The 13,828-nt window shown below is 39.6% G+C and overlaps 1 protein-coding gene across 1 annotated transcript in view; it reads left to right on the top strand.

The window, feature by feature from the left end:
* The first annotated feature begins 200 nt into the window (after positions 1-200).
* DNAJC1 (DnaJ heat shock protein family (Hsp40) member C1) overlaps positions 201-13,828 on the top strand; it is a 186,220-nt gene continuing 172,592 nt past the window's right edge. The window contains exon 1 of the mRNA XM_065921080.1: positions 201-718. Coding sequence (XP_065777152.1) covers positions 515-718 — 204 coding nt within the window. The 5' untranslated portion in view covers positions 201-514. The remainder of the gene's footprint in view (positions 719-13,828) is intronic.

Below are 13,828 nucleotides of genomic sequence, written 5' to 3'. Positions count from 1 at the left end.
TCTGTAACTGTCCACGTCTCTTAATCTGTGCCAACATCCGTATGGCTCCGCGGAGCACGCCAGCGACTGAGAAGCAGTCTGCTGAGGCCCAGGTCTGGGGCGCCGGCACCCCTACTTCCGGCCCCGCCTCCTCTCTGCGGTTGCTAGGAGACGTGATGTCACCGGAAGCAAGGCCTGGGATAGGCTGAGGCGAGGGGAAGCCTCTCCCCCCTCGCCGCGCTACCTAAGCGCCCGGCGCTGGCTCGCCAGCTGTTTGTAGGCCTGGGTAAAGGGTGAGGGTCCGCGGAGGTTAGGGCCGCCCGCGGCTCTGTCCGCGCTCTCACTAGACGAAGCGCTCGTCGTCTTCCGCCGCCCCTGCCTTCTGGCCAGGACCGGCCGCTGGGCGGGAGACTCCAGGGCGGCTGCCCGTGCTTCTGACTGACAAGCAGTGTTCCCACAGTCCGCGCTGCCCGCCACGTCCCCAGGTCTCGGCCGACGGCTCTGCGCGGCGGCTGACCTCTCCGAGCCCGGCGCGATGACAGCGCCCTGCTCCCGGCTGGCCCGGCTTCTTCCGCGCCGCCGGCCGGGACTCGTGCGGTTCCCGCCGCCGCTGCTGTTGCTGCTGCTGCTGCTGGCGGCCGCGGGGCCGGCGCGCGGATGGGAGAGCGGAGACCTGGAGTTATTTGACTTGGTGGAGGAGGTGCAGCTCAACTTCTACCAGTTCCTCGGGGTGCAGCAGGTAAGCGGGGCCGCCCGCTCGCTCGAAGGCTGCACCTCCTGGGCAGAACGTGTGGGTTGGGGCGGAAAGGAGGGGGTGGGGCGGGCTCTGACCGGGTTTTCTCCGAGGGAGCCGGGCTTGCGGGGCAAGACTTGGTCGTCCTGGACTCGGCTCCCGTTCTCTGTCCTATTGACCACGATCTTCTATCCTGGCGCAGAGGGAATGGCCCGCCTTCCCCAGTCCTTCACCGCCCGGCTCCTCTTCTCAAGTTCCGGTCTCTGTGACAGTCTGGACGGTGCCACCAGCCTGGGGTGGGGATCCCTTCTCTTCCCTCTGCCATTCTGGGGGAGATCCTTGCACCCTGCTGTGCTGAAGGAAGGAGGAGTGGTGGGGGTAGATCTTTTACTCCTAAACCCTTTCTCTTCCTGCCCCTCTGATTGTGGGGAAGGTGGTCGTGTCTCCCTCTAAATTTTCACCTTCCCAGTTACCACTTATCCTTTTAAGAGCCTCCTTTCCTGTCTTTCCGGAAAGGTAGGAATGCCTTTTGGTTGGCGTCTGGGTTGCAGAAGTTTTTCTCGCACTGTACTTTGTAATGTGTGTAGCCTGTTGGATTAAGCATTCGTAGCCCCGTTTAGAAATCTGCAGGAACTTGAAGCCTCTGCTGTGTTGTTCGGGAAGTCAGAGAAGGAGCCATCAAGTGCTGGGGCAGTAGAGGCACTTGGGGTGCTCCAGGAAGAGGAGCTCAGCCAGTAGCACAAGATCGTTTTCTTTTTCTTTTCGTTTCGTTTTCTTTCCTTCTTCAGCTCTAGACTTTAACTTGTCCTCTTTTTTTTTTCTGATTGCTTTCACTCTGAGAGTGCTGAATGACTCATACTGAGAAGATGCCATTTCACTGGTTTAACGATTATGCGGTGAAAGAATTTCAGACCTTCTGATTGAGCCCTTCATAAAAATGCTTTGAATAGTTAGGGGGCAAAAAGGTATTAATGTTTACCCACAACTGTTATTCAGGGCACGCTTGGTGTTACCAGAGGTGAAATGGACATTTCGCCCCAACAGGCTATCATAAATGTGTGTGAACTGTTCAGCTTACCACAAAATGGAAATTTACTTTTCAATTAAGTGTAAGTGAATATAAAAATGCTGTTACCACGGCACCATGACTTTAACGAATTTCAATTTTGTAAGAGTTATGAAGTAGTTTAAACATTTCACACTTAAAATTTTTACATGCATACAATTTCGTGTTGTCTGTATTCATTATCTTCACCTGGTGCCACTTACTGCTAGTAGAGACAGTATACCTTATTTCAAAGTAAATAGTGATGCAGTATGTGTAAGAATCATTAGTGAAATAAACTCTGAAGACTCTTAAGAATGCCTTTAATACTGAGAATATTTTTTATTAGAATTTACCAAAATTGATTAAATTCTGTAGCTAGAGTCTTACACATAACCTATCCAAAGATTTTGAAAGATATTTTCCAGTTACTCAAGGAAACCTTTTAAGAGCTGCTTTAAGAGGACACAAACTTAGTAGCAGTGGTTTAAATTTTAGATTCTGTGATCTAGCTTGCATGTGAAGTCTCATAGAATTTTCATTTATAAATTCATGCAGTTAAAGTTGCAGAGTTAATTAGGTAATGTGGACAACCAGAGCATTTAACTGTATGGGCAAAAATGGGAAAATAAAGAAGCACAGGTAATTGAGAAGATTCCGTGTGGAGGTAGAAGTTGAATAGAAGGATCCGGAAAATTGTTTTCATCATCTGTGTTTCTCTACGCAGTTGCTTTGAAATTGGAAAGAATGCAGAAGAAACTTTATTTTACCTAAGCAAAGAACCTGATTGGAACACGTTCTTTACATTTACTCTTAATTTTCTCGGAAGACTTTTAGGAGACCAAAAATTTGGTAGAGACAGATGCAGCCTGTCTTAGGTCCATAATGTGTAATTTTCAGGCCAGAGACAGCCAGTCTCTCTTGACTAGCCAGATGTGAGGCACCAGAGCTAAGTAGGTAGGTTACTCAGATGTGGTGACCAGGCTCTACGCATTTAATCAATTTGGTTGTCACTCATTCAACAGAGATTTAGTTCATGTCTAATAAATTTTAAGCACTGGGAATTGGCCAGTATATAAAATAAAACCCCTGAACTCAAACGAAACTTACATTTTGGTAGGGGGAAACAGATAATAGACAACCAAACAAGTAAATATAAATGTCAGATGCTCAGAAAAGGCCTCAGAAGGAAGTAAGGGAGTGAGCCATCTGAATAAATGCATTCAAGGAAGGCAACCAGTTAAATGCAGAGCTCTTGGAGCTTGCTTAGTATTTGAGGAATGACATATCAGCCAGTGTGGCTGGAGCAGGGTGTATGGTGAGGACAGTAGTAGACGAGATTTTTCTTTTTCTCTTTCAGGTGGAGAAAGTATTTTAGAGAAGAAAGCGATCAGCTGGGTTAAATGCTGATGGTAGTTCAAATAAGATGAGCTCTGGATGTTGAATTGAACAGCGTGGAGGTCATTAGTTACCGCTGCTAAAGCTGTTTCAGTGGTGTGATGAGATCAGTAGATTAGTTGATTGGGGTAAGGAGAGAAGGAACAGGGCAGAATTGGAGACAATTGATAGAAAAATCTTTTTGCGATCTCCATACCCTGAACTAAACACCAGGGATGATTAGAGACTGAATGTGGTGTCCATTTTATCCTCTTTTCCACCAGATCTGAAGTAAACTTGCTCAGTCACTCCCTAAAATCTATAATTGGAATAATCAGTGCCTTTTAAAAACTTGAACCAAACCATTTACTCATTTAATGACCTTGTGAAGTTAGTTGCCTCATTTTTAGGACAAATGGTATTTTCTTTATTTACTTCATAGCAGACTCTTAAATATTTACTGAAAGAAAAATATAAACATGGTAACTAAAACTAAACAGTAATTCACTGAATAAGTAATTGCTTGACAGTTTTTATTTAATGGGTTATATTTATTAATATATGACCTTTTATTGCTCTCATAAAGTGAAGGAATTCCTTTCGATGTATTCCTAGGTTTCAAATTGGTTCTAAAAGATTTCAAAGGGATTCCAGAAGTTTTTGGTGGAGGGATGTTTACAGGTGAAAGGCCAGAGGCTCACTGTATTTTAGAATGACTTTAATTGTCCACAAGGCTTTTGTATTTGGATGTTGCATCGTTTTAGAGGATACAGGGTAGAAGATTAGAGGAATGTAGGGGGGAAAAGTGTTTATATCTTTCATTAGTAACTAAAATTCTAGATCCCCAAGCAATATGTATATCTCCTCTAACAGCTTCTGGTCCTTGGACACCTGTATTTCTTGTGGGGTCAATAGCAATTCTGCATGTTTTTTTCATTGTCTTTGGGGCCTTGACTTTCTTTATACTTTGTACAGGGTTCTAGCCAACAATAAGTACTCCATAATCATTAAAAAAATCTTTGAAATTTTAACAAGCTAAGTTATCTTAAATTTTGCAGTGTTTATTTTCTGATGAAATCAGAGTACTTGGTCCCAATCTTTACAGATTTCTGTTCATAGAATTAGAAAATGTGTCTCTTTCTCTTATAAATTTTTAAGTAACTGCATCCTTACATTGAGATGAACACTGAAACCTGATTAAAAGAAGAAAACTATTAAGTGATATATGCTTACAGAATGTTGAACTTTAGGTTTTTAATCAGAATTAATCTTATAAGCTCTTCCAGTTTGTATTTCAGATGCACTGATGTGTAAATGCACAAAGAAGCAGCCTGTATTAGGGAGGGACAGTTACATTGCACTTATCCTATCTATATCTCCAAGGGGAGCGTCTTCCTTAAAGAAACACTGCTGGTCTCTTGACCCGTCTCTTACATCTTTCCATCAATGAATGAGTTACCTTGTTGGAGGGTGATGACCTTTCTTCTGATTGGGGTGTGTCAGTCACTGAGTTGTGACCGGCTCTTTGTGACCCCAAATGGACTGTACCCACCAGGCTCCTCTGTTCGTGGAATTCTCCAGGCAAGAATACTGTAGTGGCTAGCCATTCTCTTCTCCTGGGGATCGTCCTGACCCAGAGATGGAACCCAGGTCTCCTACATTGCAGGCAGAGTCTTTATGGTCTGAACCACTAGGGAAGCCCTTTGATTAGGGGTAGCTAACTAATTACAAAGCTGTAAGTAATGAGGCTCATTCTCTTCTCTGCCCTAGACCAGTAAGAAAGTTATTATCTGGGCCAGACTTTCTCTTGAATGTACTGTCTCAACACCTAGGATGGAGATGGAAGGGCAAAAATGGCTAGCAAGCCTCTTTGACTCTCATACATAATCTCAATTCACCCAATAGCTTTTCATCAATAAAGGTGCTATTTGATCTCGATTTGCCTGACCTGTGTGTTCAGTTTTTTTGGATGGGGGAAAAGTGCAGAGTCATTAAAAGGGACTTCTCAAACCCCAGCACAGTGCTTTTTAGAAATAAAGAGGAAGATTTCCTTCATAAATGACTGGTGAACCTGTACTATATCGGTTCTCTCCAGTGATTCTTGTGTTAGATTCCACTGAGCTTCTGGTGTTAGTTGAATATAGTTCAGTCTATCTCTAGTGAGTCTGTTCCCTTAGAAATCTGTCATGTAATAATCACTCCCTGATTTTCATTGTAGAGTCCAAAATTATTAATTCAGAGAAAGAGATAATACACAATCTGGAATGGTATAATACACAATCTGGAATGGTAGATAACCTTCTAGTCATTTATATTTCTGATGTAAAGCATATCATGTATAGAGTTAGAGCTGAATAAATATTTGTTTAGTTGTATACGTATTTGCCTCAGATTGGATTATTGTAAAATTGGTTTTTCTTATGTACACACTGTTTAGTAGAGATTGCCGGGACATACTTTATGTGGAAAAAGCAAGTCTGTTGGGAAACTCTTGCCACATAGTCTAGAGCTGATTGAACAGAAATCCTCTTTTAATGGTTTTTTTTTTTTTTTTTTATGCTATTCTTTTCTTTTTTAAAAAAGGATTTTTTTTTTTTTTTAATTTATTTTTGACTGCGCTGGGTCTTTGCTGTTGCTCATGGGCTTTCTCTAGTTGCTGCAAGTGGGGACTACTCTTCCTTGTGGTGGTGCACAGGCTTCCCATTGCGGAACATGGGCTCAGTAGTTGTGTTGCATGGGCTTAATTGCTCTGAGGCATGTGGGATCTTTTCATTCCAGTCCCAAAAAAGAGCAATGCCAAAGAATGTTTAAACTGCTGAGCAATTGCACTCACTTCACATGCTAGCAAAGTAATGCTCAAAATCCTTCAAGCCAGGCTTCAATAGTATGTGAACCAAGAAATTCCAGATGTACAAGCTGGATTTAGAAAAGGCAGAGGAACCAGAGATCAAATTGCCAACATCTATTGGATCACAGAAAAAGCTAGAGAATTCCAGAAAAACATCTGCTTCATTGATCTAAAGCCTAAAGCCTTTGACTATGTGAATCACAACAAACTGGAAAATTCTTAAAGAGATGGGAATACCAGGCCACCTTACCTGCCTCCTGAGAAACCTGTATGCAGGTCAAGAAGCAACAGTTAGAACCAGATATGAAACAATGGACTGGTTCCAAATTGGGAAAGGACCACGTCAAGGCTGTGTATTGTTACCCTGCTTATTTAACATATATGCACAGTACATCTTGTGAAATGCTGGACTGGATGATGCACGAGCTGGAATCAAGATTGCTGGGAGAAGTATCAATAACCTCAGATATGCAGATGACACCACCCTTGTGGCAGAAAGTGAAGAGGAACTAAAGAGCCTATTGATGAAGATGAAAGAGAACAGTGAAGAAGCTGGCTTAAAACTCAACATTTAAAAAACGAAGATCATGGCATCTGGTCCCATCACTGCAGGAAAAATAGATTGGGAAACAATGCAAACAGTGACAGACTTTATTTTCTTGGACTCCAAAATCACTGTGGACAGTGACTGTAGCCGTGAAATTAAAAGATGCATGCTTCTTGGAAGAAAAGCAATGACAAACCTAGACAATGTATTAAACAGTAGAGACAGTACTTTATTGACAAAGGTTCGTGTAGTCAAAGCTAGGGTTTTTCCAGTAGTCATGTATGGATGTGAGAGTTGGACTGTAAAGAAATCTGAATGCCGAAGAATTGATGCTTTTGAACTGTGGTGTTGGAGAAGACTCTTGAGAGTCCCTTGGACAGCAAGGAGATCGAACCAGTCCATCCTAAAGGAAATCAGCCCTCAGTATTCACTGGATGCTAAAACTGAAAAGTGAAAGTTGCTTAGTCGTGTTGGACTCTTTGGGACCCCATGGACTTCTACAGCTGAAGCTCCAGTATTTTGGCCACCTGATGTGAAGCGCTGGCTCACTGGAAAAGACCCTGATGCTGGGAAAGATTGAAGACAGGAGGAGAAGAGGCAACAGAGGATGAGATGGTTGGACGGCATCACCGACTCGATGGACTTGAGTTTGAGCAAGCTCTGGGAGAGGGTGAAGGACGGGGAAGCCTGGCGTGGTGCAGTTCAGGGGGCTGCAGAGTTGGACATGACTGAGGGACTGAACACCCACCACATGTTGGATCTTCCCAGACCAGGGGTTGAACCGTGTCCCCTACGCCTGCGGGAGGGTTATTAAGCACTAGACCACCAGGGAAGTTCTTTCCCCTCACCATTACACTAGTTATGAGAACAGTCCTAGAATCGTTTGTCTTTTATTTAGCCGCATCACTCAGCATGTGGGATCTTAGTTCCCTGAGCAGGAGTGGAACCCAGGCCTCTTGCCCTAGAAGCTCAAAATCTTAACCACTGCACTACCAGGGAAGTCCCAGTTTCTTTTATTATTCATAGACATACCCTAAGCTGAAAGGGGAAATTGGAACTGTCCTTTATTGCAATTATTCATAGAGATAGATTCTAAAATCTTTTCATAAAAGTCACCATCTTACCCAGTGATTGGTGTGATGTGAATTGCAACATTGTATGTTTTATTCATTGTTGGGAATGATACACAGGATGGGATAGAGGAGAGAGTAGATACTTGATTGCCTAGAGGAGAACTTCTGTGGCAGTTGTAAGTAACACCAGGTGATAAAATGCCTAGTGTCTGTATTAAGCCTGGTCTCAGTTCTATGTTTTCTATCAATGAACTACTTATTCTACAGACTGCTACTATATGATCTTGGGAATCTTTTTCTAAGTCAGGCCTTACTCGGTCTATTTGAACAATGATGGCATTAATTAATTTCACCCAGAATTAGAAACAACTCCAAAGCTTTTCTTGTATAAAAGTGTGCAGAGATGAAGTAAAGCAGTTGAAGTGGAAAGAGACTTCTGATTGGGTGAAGCAAGACCCCATACCCTTTTATAATGAATCCATAGTCCTTTCTTTCTTTTCTTTTTTTTCTTTTTCCTTTCTTTATTTTCATCAAAACACCTCCTTGTGAAAGATGGGTCCTATACTAATGGATGTAAAATATGATTATGTTTTAAGTAACATCATAGTATGCCATTTTAAGAGCTAAGTTTTTTTAAGCTTATATTTACTGAAATTTTTGTGTAATCGTGTCTCTCGGATTTTATTAGAAATTTAATCTAAAATTAGTGTCTCAAAAAATAAATAAAATTCATGTCTCATTCTCCTTAATGCTACATTAAATAAGGTTAGGACTCATTCACTTAACATTTCTGATTACCAACATCCAGCAACTGGAATCTTGTATGTAAGCAGACATGTTGCAAAAGCAAGGGCATGCCGCAGTCAACATTTCTGTTTAGAGAGAATATATGCATAAAACAATATGCTTCATTATCAGGCAGACTCCTATTTTAGTGCCAGTGAGGCAGTGGGCATAAAGTTCTGTGCAGCTACACAGTCAGCTCATAGAATTTCAGTTAAATATTAAAGGTAAGAGTCTAAGATCAAGAATTAAATAAAGGACACGTCATGGTATAAGCAGCCGTATTAAAATGGAAAAGAAGCAGTACTAAATAATGCCGCTGAGGGCAAACACTAGAATTCTAAAAGGGTGTAATTTTTTAATTTTAGTTAAATTCTGGAATACATGCAACTCCTGGTTGTAGAAAGCACAAGAATTTTCCACATGAGACCCCACTGTGACATGTAGTGAGCAGTTGTCAAAATGGGTGAAGACCAGAAAAATTGTTGTTGCCGTTTATTGGGACCATCTAAAGAGACCATAGAAAAATCCTAGGGTTCATATACATGCCTGCTAAGGAGGGTAGATACTTCATATTTCTAGCCAATTCTTAAGGACTTCATACCATTAAAATGGATCAGGTTAAGGACGCTAACCCATGACCAATTTCAAAGAAGCCTCTGACTTTTTGGGAATGAAAAAAAAAAAAAAAAAAACTTATTAGCAGTTATTTTTAACTCCCAACTTTTAGTTAAGAGATACAAGATTAGTGTTTAGGTTCTTCTCTGACTTGAAGTAGTGTTTTGTGTTAATACTGGTGATTAAATTTGATTTAAGGAAGTGACTATATAAGTATGTATAATGTAGGGTGACTGGAAGTTGTTGCTTGTACTTAAGTATGTCATAATGTTCAGATGATTGTCACGCTGTGCAGTTCTATAGTAGTTCCACAGAGTTAGTGTGACTTTTTGTATTATACCTTTGGAAGTATTAAAAGTTTAACTTAGAGCTAATTAGATCTGGAAATGAGTTTTTGTGGAAAGCACTTTCAACAGTGCTGCCACTTCCCAAAACATTGTTGAAACTTATTTTGAATTGCTTTCAAAGCCTGTAACATATTTGGCAGTGTCTTCATTAACAGTGCATCTTTAAGATGAATTTGATTTTTGCCTATGGTTAATAGTCATTTGAAGCTAAACTTGGTGACTGAGTTGGGTTAACAAGCTGGGGTAAGTACCCTTTGGGTTGATAAAGAGATCTGAAAATAAATTTCCAGTAAGGCTCATGAACTGTTTTGAGGACTGTTGTCAAAGAAGAATTCCAGGGAAATTTGGAGGGGTATCAACATGAAGTATCATTGGGTTGACTAAACAGTTCACCTGGGTTTTTCTATATGTTCTTAAAACCAACCCAAACGAACTTTTTGCCCAACCCAATAAATATGTAGCCTTATAAAGTAGCAGAATGTATACCAGTAAATGGCTTTTGGAGTACCTATTACTTGGCAGGTAACAAATTTTTAAAAGAATTCTTACCTATCGGAGAAAAATTCGTAAATAAAAATATTTATTTTGAGCTTAAACTATTCTAGTTATCTGCCTGCTTTTAATATTTAAAATAAGGGTCATAAAAGTACTCATTATATTTCTCTAATAATGCTAGTGAAGGCCAGAGTGGCAGAGGAACCAGTATAAATGTTAGGGATAGAGACAGTAAGTGAGAATATCACTGGAGGAGAAAGTAAGACATATACAGAGAGGGAAATATACATGGGGAAAAAAACAACACATCAGTACAAATACTCTGATGGAGTAATATCTCCATCTTGTGGCCTTTTTTGTATATTGTTGTTAAAAATGTTGAGGGGTTGTATTTTCACAACTGTAGGCATAAGTAAGAATAAAATATGAGTCAGATGAAAACGAAGTATGGGTCAGAGATATTTTGCAGTGTTTTGCGAGGCCCTCTGAGCCCAGGCCTCCTGGTGATGTACAGTAAGCTGGTGTCTTGGGACATTGATGCCCTCCCTTGGAGCAGCCTTAAGTTAACTCCAGAGTGTCTTTCAAATGTAATTTTCTTTGAAATGCCATGGTATGGAAAAGGTTGGAAGAGCACTGTGAAGGCAGCCAGATACAGTGTTTTTCTTCTATGGAAAACTTATGAGCCTGTATATATATGTGTGTATACATGTAAACGTAAAATTGTCCTATGTAATTACTCTCATCAAGATCTTTGCTCTACTAAAGATCGTTGTTTAGGTCTTTAGAACTAAAAGCATTAACATATTGGTGAGAGAATCCAGATTTAAAAGACATCAAGAAGTCTTTGAATTAGTGTCTTTCAGTTACTTGATTACTTACTCTGGATGGTGGAATGACCATTAAGCATACCCACAGTTTGTAGTAACTCAAAGGAATAGTTTAATGACTTGTAACAATCTTCTGTGTGAAGAGGATACACAGGTCTTTGGAACGTATAAATACACAAATTCCGAGTAGACTGAAGTAATATTTTGTGACACTAGGAGATAAAGAAGTATTTTACTTACAAATCCTGACTGACATATATCTCAGGTTTTAGACAGATGACATTCATTTTAAAGTCATTGATCTCTTACAGCAGCACTGTTCAATAGATGCATAATACACAAGCCACATATATAACTAAAATTTTCTAAAACCCACATTTTAAAAAGTAAAAATGAGATAGGTAAAATTAATCTTAATATATATATATATTTTTTTAATCTTAATATATTTTACTTAATCTCATGTATCAAAAATATTTCAACATATGTTCACATTTTTTAAAATTATTGAGACATTTTACACTTTGGCTTTTTTACTAAGACATCATAATTTGGTATATATTTTCACTTTATACTTCTTAGCACACTTCAATTTGTATAATTTTGATTGAAAATACTTAATCTGTATTGAGATTTCATAGAATGTGGCTAACAAGTAGATTCATGTACTCAGGCTCTTCCAAACATACTTTAAAAAGCTTTGCAGTAACTGAAGCAAGTGACATTTAAAAAATTTAAATATAAGTGACTCAAATAAAAAATTTGATTTCTGATTTACACTGACACATTTCAAGTGTTCAAATATGGCTAATGACTATCACATTGGATATCACAGCCTTAGAGAATGAACGTTTCTGTGTTGTATATATCTACATATTTTTGGATAAAATCACTGATTGCTGTTTCCATTTTGTCAGGGACATCATTTGTAAGTTTTGTGTTTTAACTCATGGTACTTGTTTTGCTTTGTTTTTAGATTGTTCCAGTTGTGCTAAATATCATCTTCCTATTTTGTGTGATTTATCCATTCTTCTCTTTGGCCTGTAAAGGCCATTAGTATAATCTGTGCTGCTCTTCTCGGGACAGTGGGTTCAGAGGGTCCATGCATAGAGGCCTGTTCGCTGAGGGTGTTTTCAGTAATCAGCGCCATCCAAATTGGTCATTTTGCTGACTTGCCTGTTAAATTTTGTAATTTTTTAAAGTATTATTAAGTTAATATGTTAGGTCTTTAATGACACTCTGACCAGGAAATCACCAGTGTTCCTACTTTGTAATTTTAACTTTGAGGTTGCCTGGTCTCCCTAGTTACTCTGAAGCTCACCCATCAAATACATTATTAGCTATGAAATATTCACTACATTCTCTACTGTCATCTATTTTGATTATTATAATATCTTTCATTAAATAATTTAAAAAGGGATTTCCAGATGCAGTTCTATTTGTGCCATTCTTTTTGCTCTTTATACTATCAATTAGGGTTTCCAAAGTCATCTTGTCCACTGGCTGGCCACCTTTGACACCACCACATAGTTCCTAAATGCACTGCTTTATTTTGAACCGATTAACTAATTGCTGATCTTTTCCCCTTTTCCTTGTAATTTCATAAACAAGGAAAGGAAGTAGATCATTATATTAGTGGTTCTTATACCTGGCTGTTATTGTTTTAAATAGTCCTAGCTTAGGAAAGAAATTGCATTGGAGTCAGAGATACTGAAAACTCTATGCTAAGGGGAAAAACAAAAATTAAAGAAACAATACAGAATCCTGAAGTTAAAAGAGACCTTAGCAATATCTAACCTCATGTAGCAGTCTCTTTCTGTAGCTCTCCCAGAAGATGATCATCCATTCTGTTTTATTTATGGCTAATAATGGTGGGAGGGATTATGAAACAACCTGTTAAGTTTTTTTTTTTTCCTGTTAAGTTTTTGATGAAAGTACTCAACAGAAATTTTATTCTTATGTAAAGCCCAAGATCATAATTCTTACACCCACTTTATTTACTGTCTTCTTTTGGAGTACCCCTGAATATATATATATATATTTCCTCTAAGTTATTTTCTTTAATGCCTTAAAATAAAATGCACAAGAGAAATAATGACCTTTGATTCTCTCCACAACAGTAGTTATTTTTTAAAAAATGAACAAACCACAGTTCTTTGTATAGCATTTATACCTCAATAAAGTTGGTTTTTTTGTTTTGTTCTTTAAATACAGGCAAGCTGAGAAGCCTACTTGATTTCATAGTCTTTAGATATGTATTAAATCTACCCTGGAGAAGACCCGAGCCACTGTTGTTCCAGTTGTCTTGGAACTATACCAAGCGTGATTTGAGGTTACTATAAATAATTCTCTGGGCTCATCAAAGTTAGCAACAGGAAATTTCTTAACATTGCAAACACACGATGGTTTAGGGTATGCCAGCTTTGGTAATATGGACCACAGGGTTAATTTAATTGTGCCCAGAAGTCTCAAAGCAAGACCCGCGCAATACAATTGTGCAGGTTGTGTGTCTGCTTCAAACCTATCAAGATATAAAGATGTTTTAGACTGAGGTTTTTATGAAGAATTGCACATAGGTAATTAAACTGAAAAGGAAATAATTTCTCTTTCATAATTAAAATGTTATATTTAGGTAGAATTTTCATCTTCAGGTCTATCCTGAGTGCGTGTTTCTCTCTCCTTTCTGTTCACCTATCCTCCCTAGGAGCTCAGGAGTGGCTTTTACTTCTTTCCCTGAAATACCTAGACAAGCCTCAGGTCTACACAGGCAGCTTAGGGCTCCCTCCTGAGGCCATTGCAGATCCAGATACCAAGCCTGCAGATTGCTTGGCCTGGTTTCAGCTGTTGTGCAGAAACCATGGTCTCTTAATATCTCAGATACATAATATTTTATAAGCTGTAGCTTCCAGCAGTGTCTTTCTCAACTTTTTACACCTTTTTCCCATGAGTGGTGGAGTCCCACTGCACTCCTTGGTTTCTAGCATCACCCTGGCTCGGATCCCAGGCCTTTTGTAGAAGTACTTTCAGTCCTCATTGCTCTGTGGAACACAGACTTTTCATTTCTTCTGCCTACTTCACAGGTGTGGAGTCCAGGCTGTTAGCATAAGCTCTGTTTGTGGCTACAGGTTTCCATTAGTTTTTGTCTATAGAGATACT

This window comes from Muntiacus reevesi, chromosome 2 (assembly GCF_963930625.1).
Source record: "Muntiacus reevesi chromosome 2, mMunRee1.1, whole genome shotgun sequence".
Lineage (NCBI taxonomy): Eukaryota > Metazoa > Chordata > Mammalia > Artiodactyla > Cervidae > Muntiacus > Muntiacus reevesi.
This window is presented reverse-complemented; position numbering and strand designations above follow the sequence as displayed.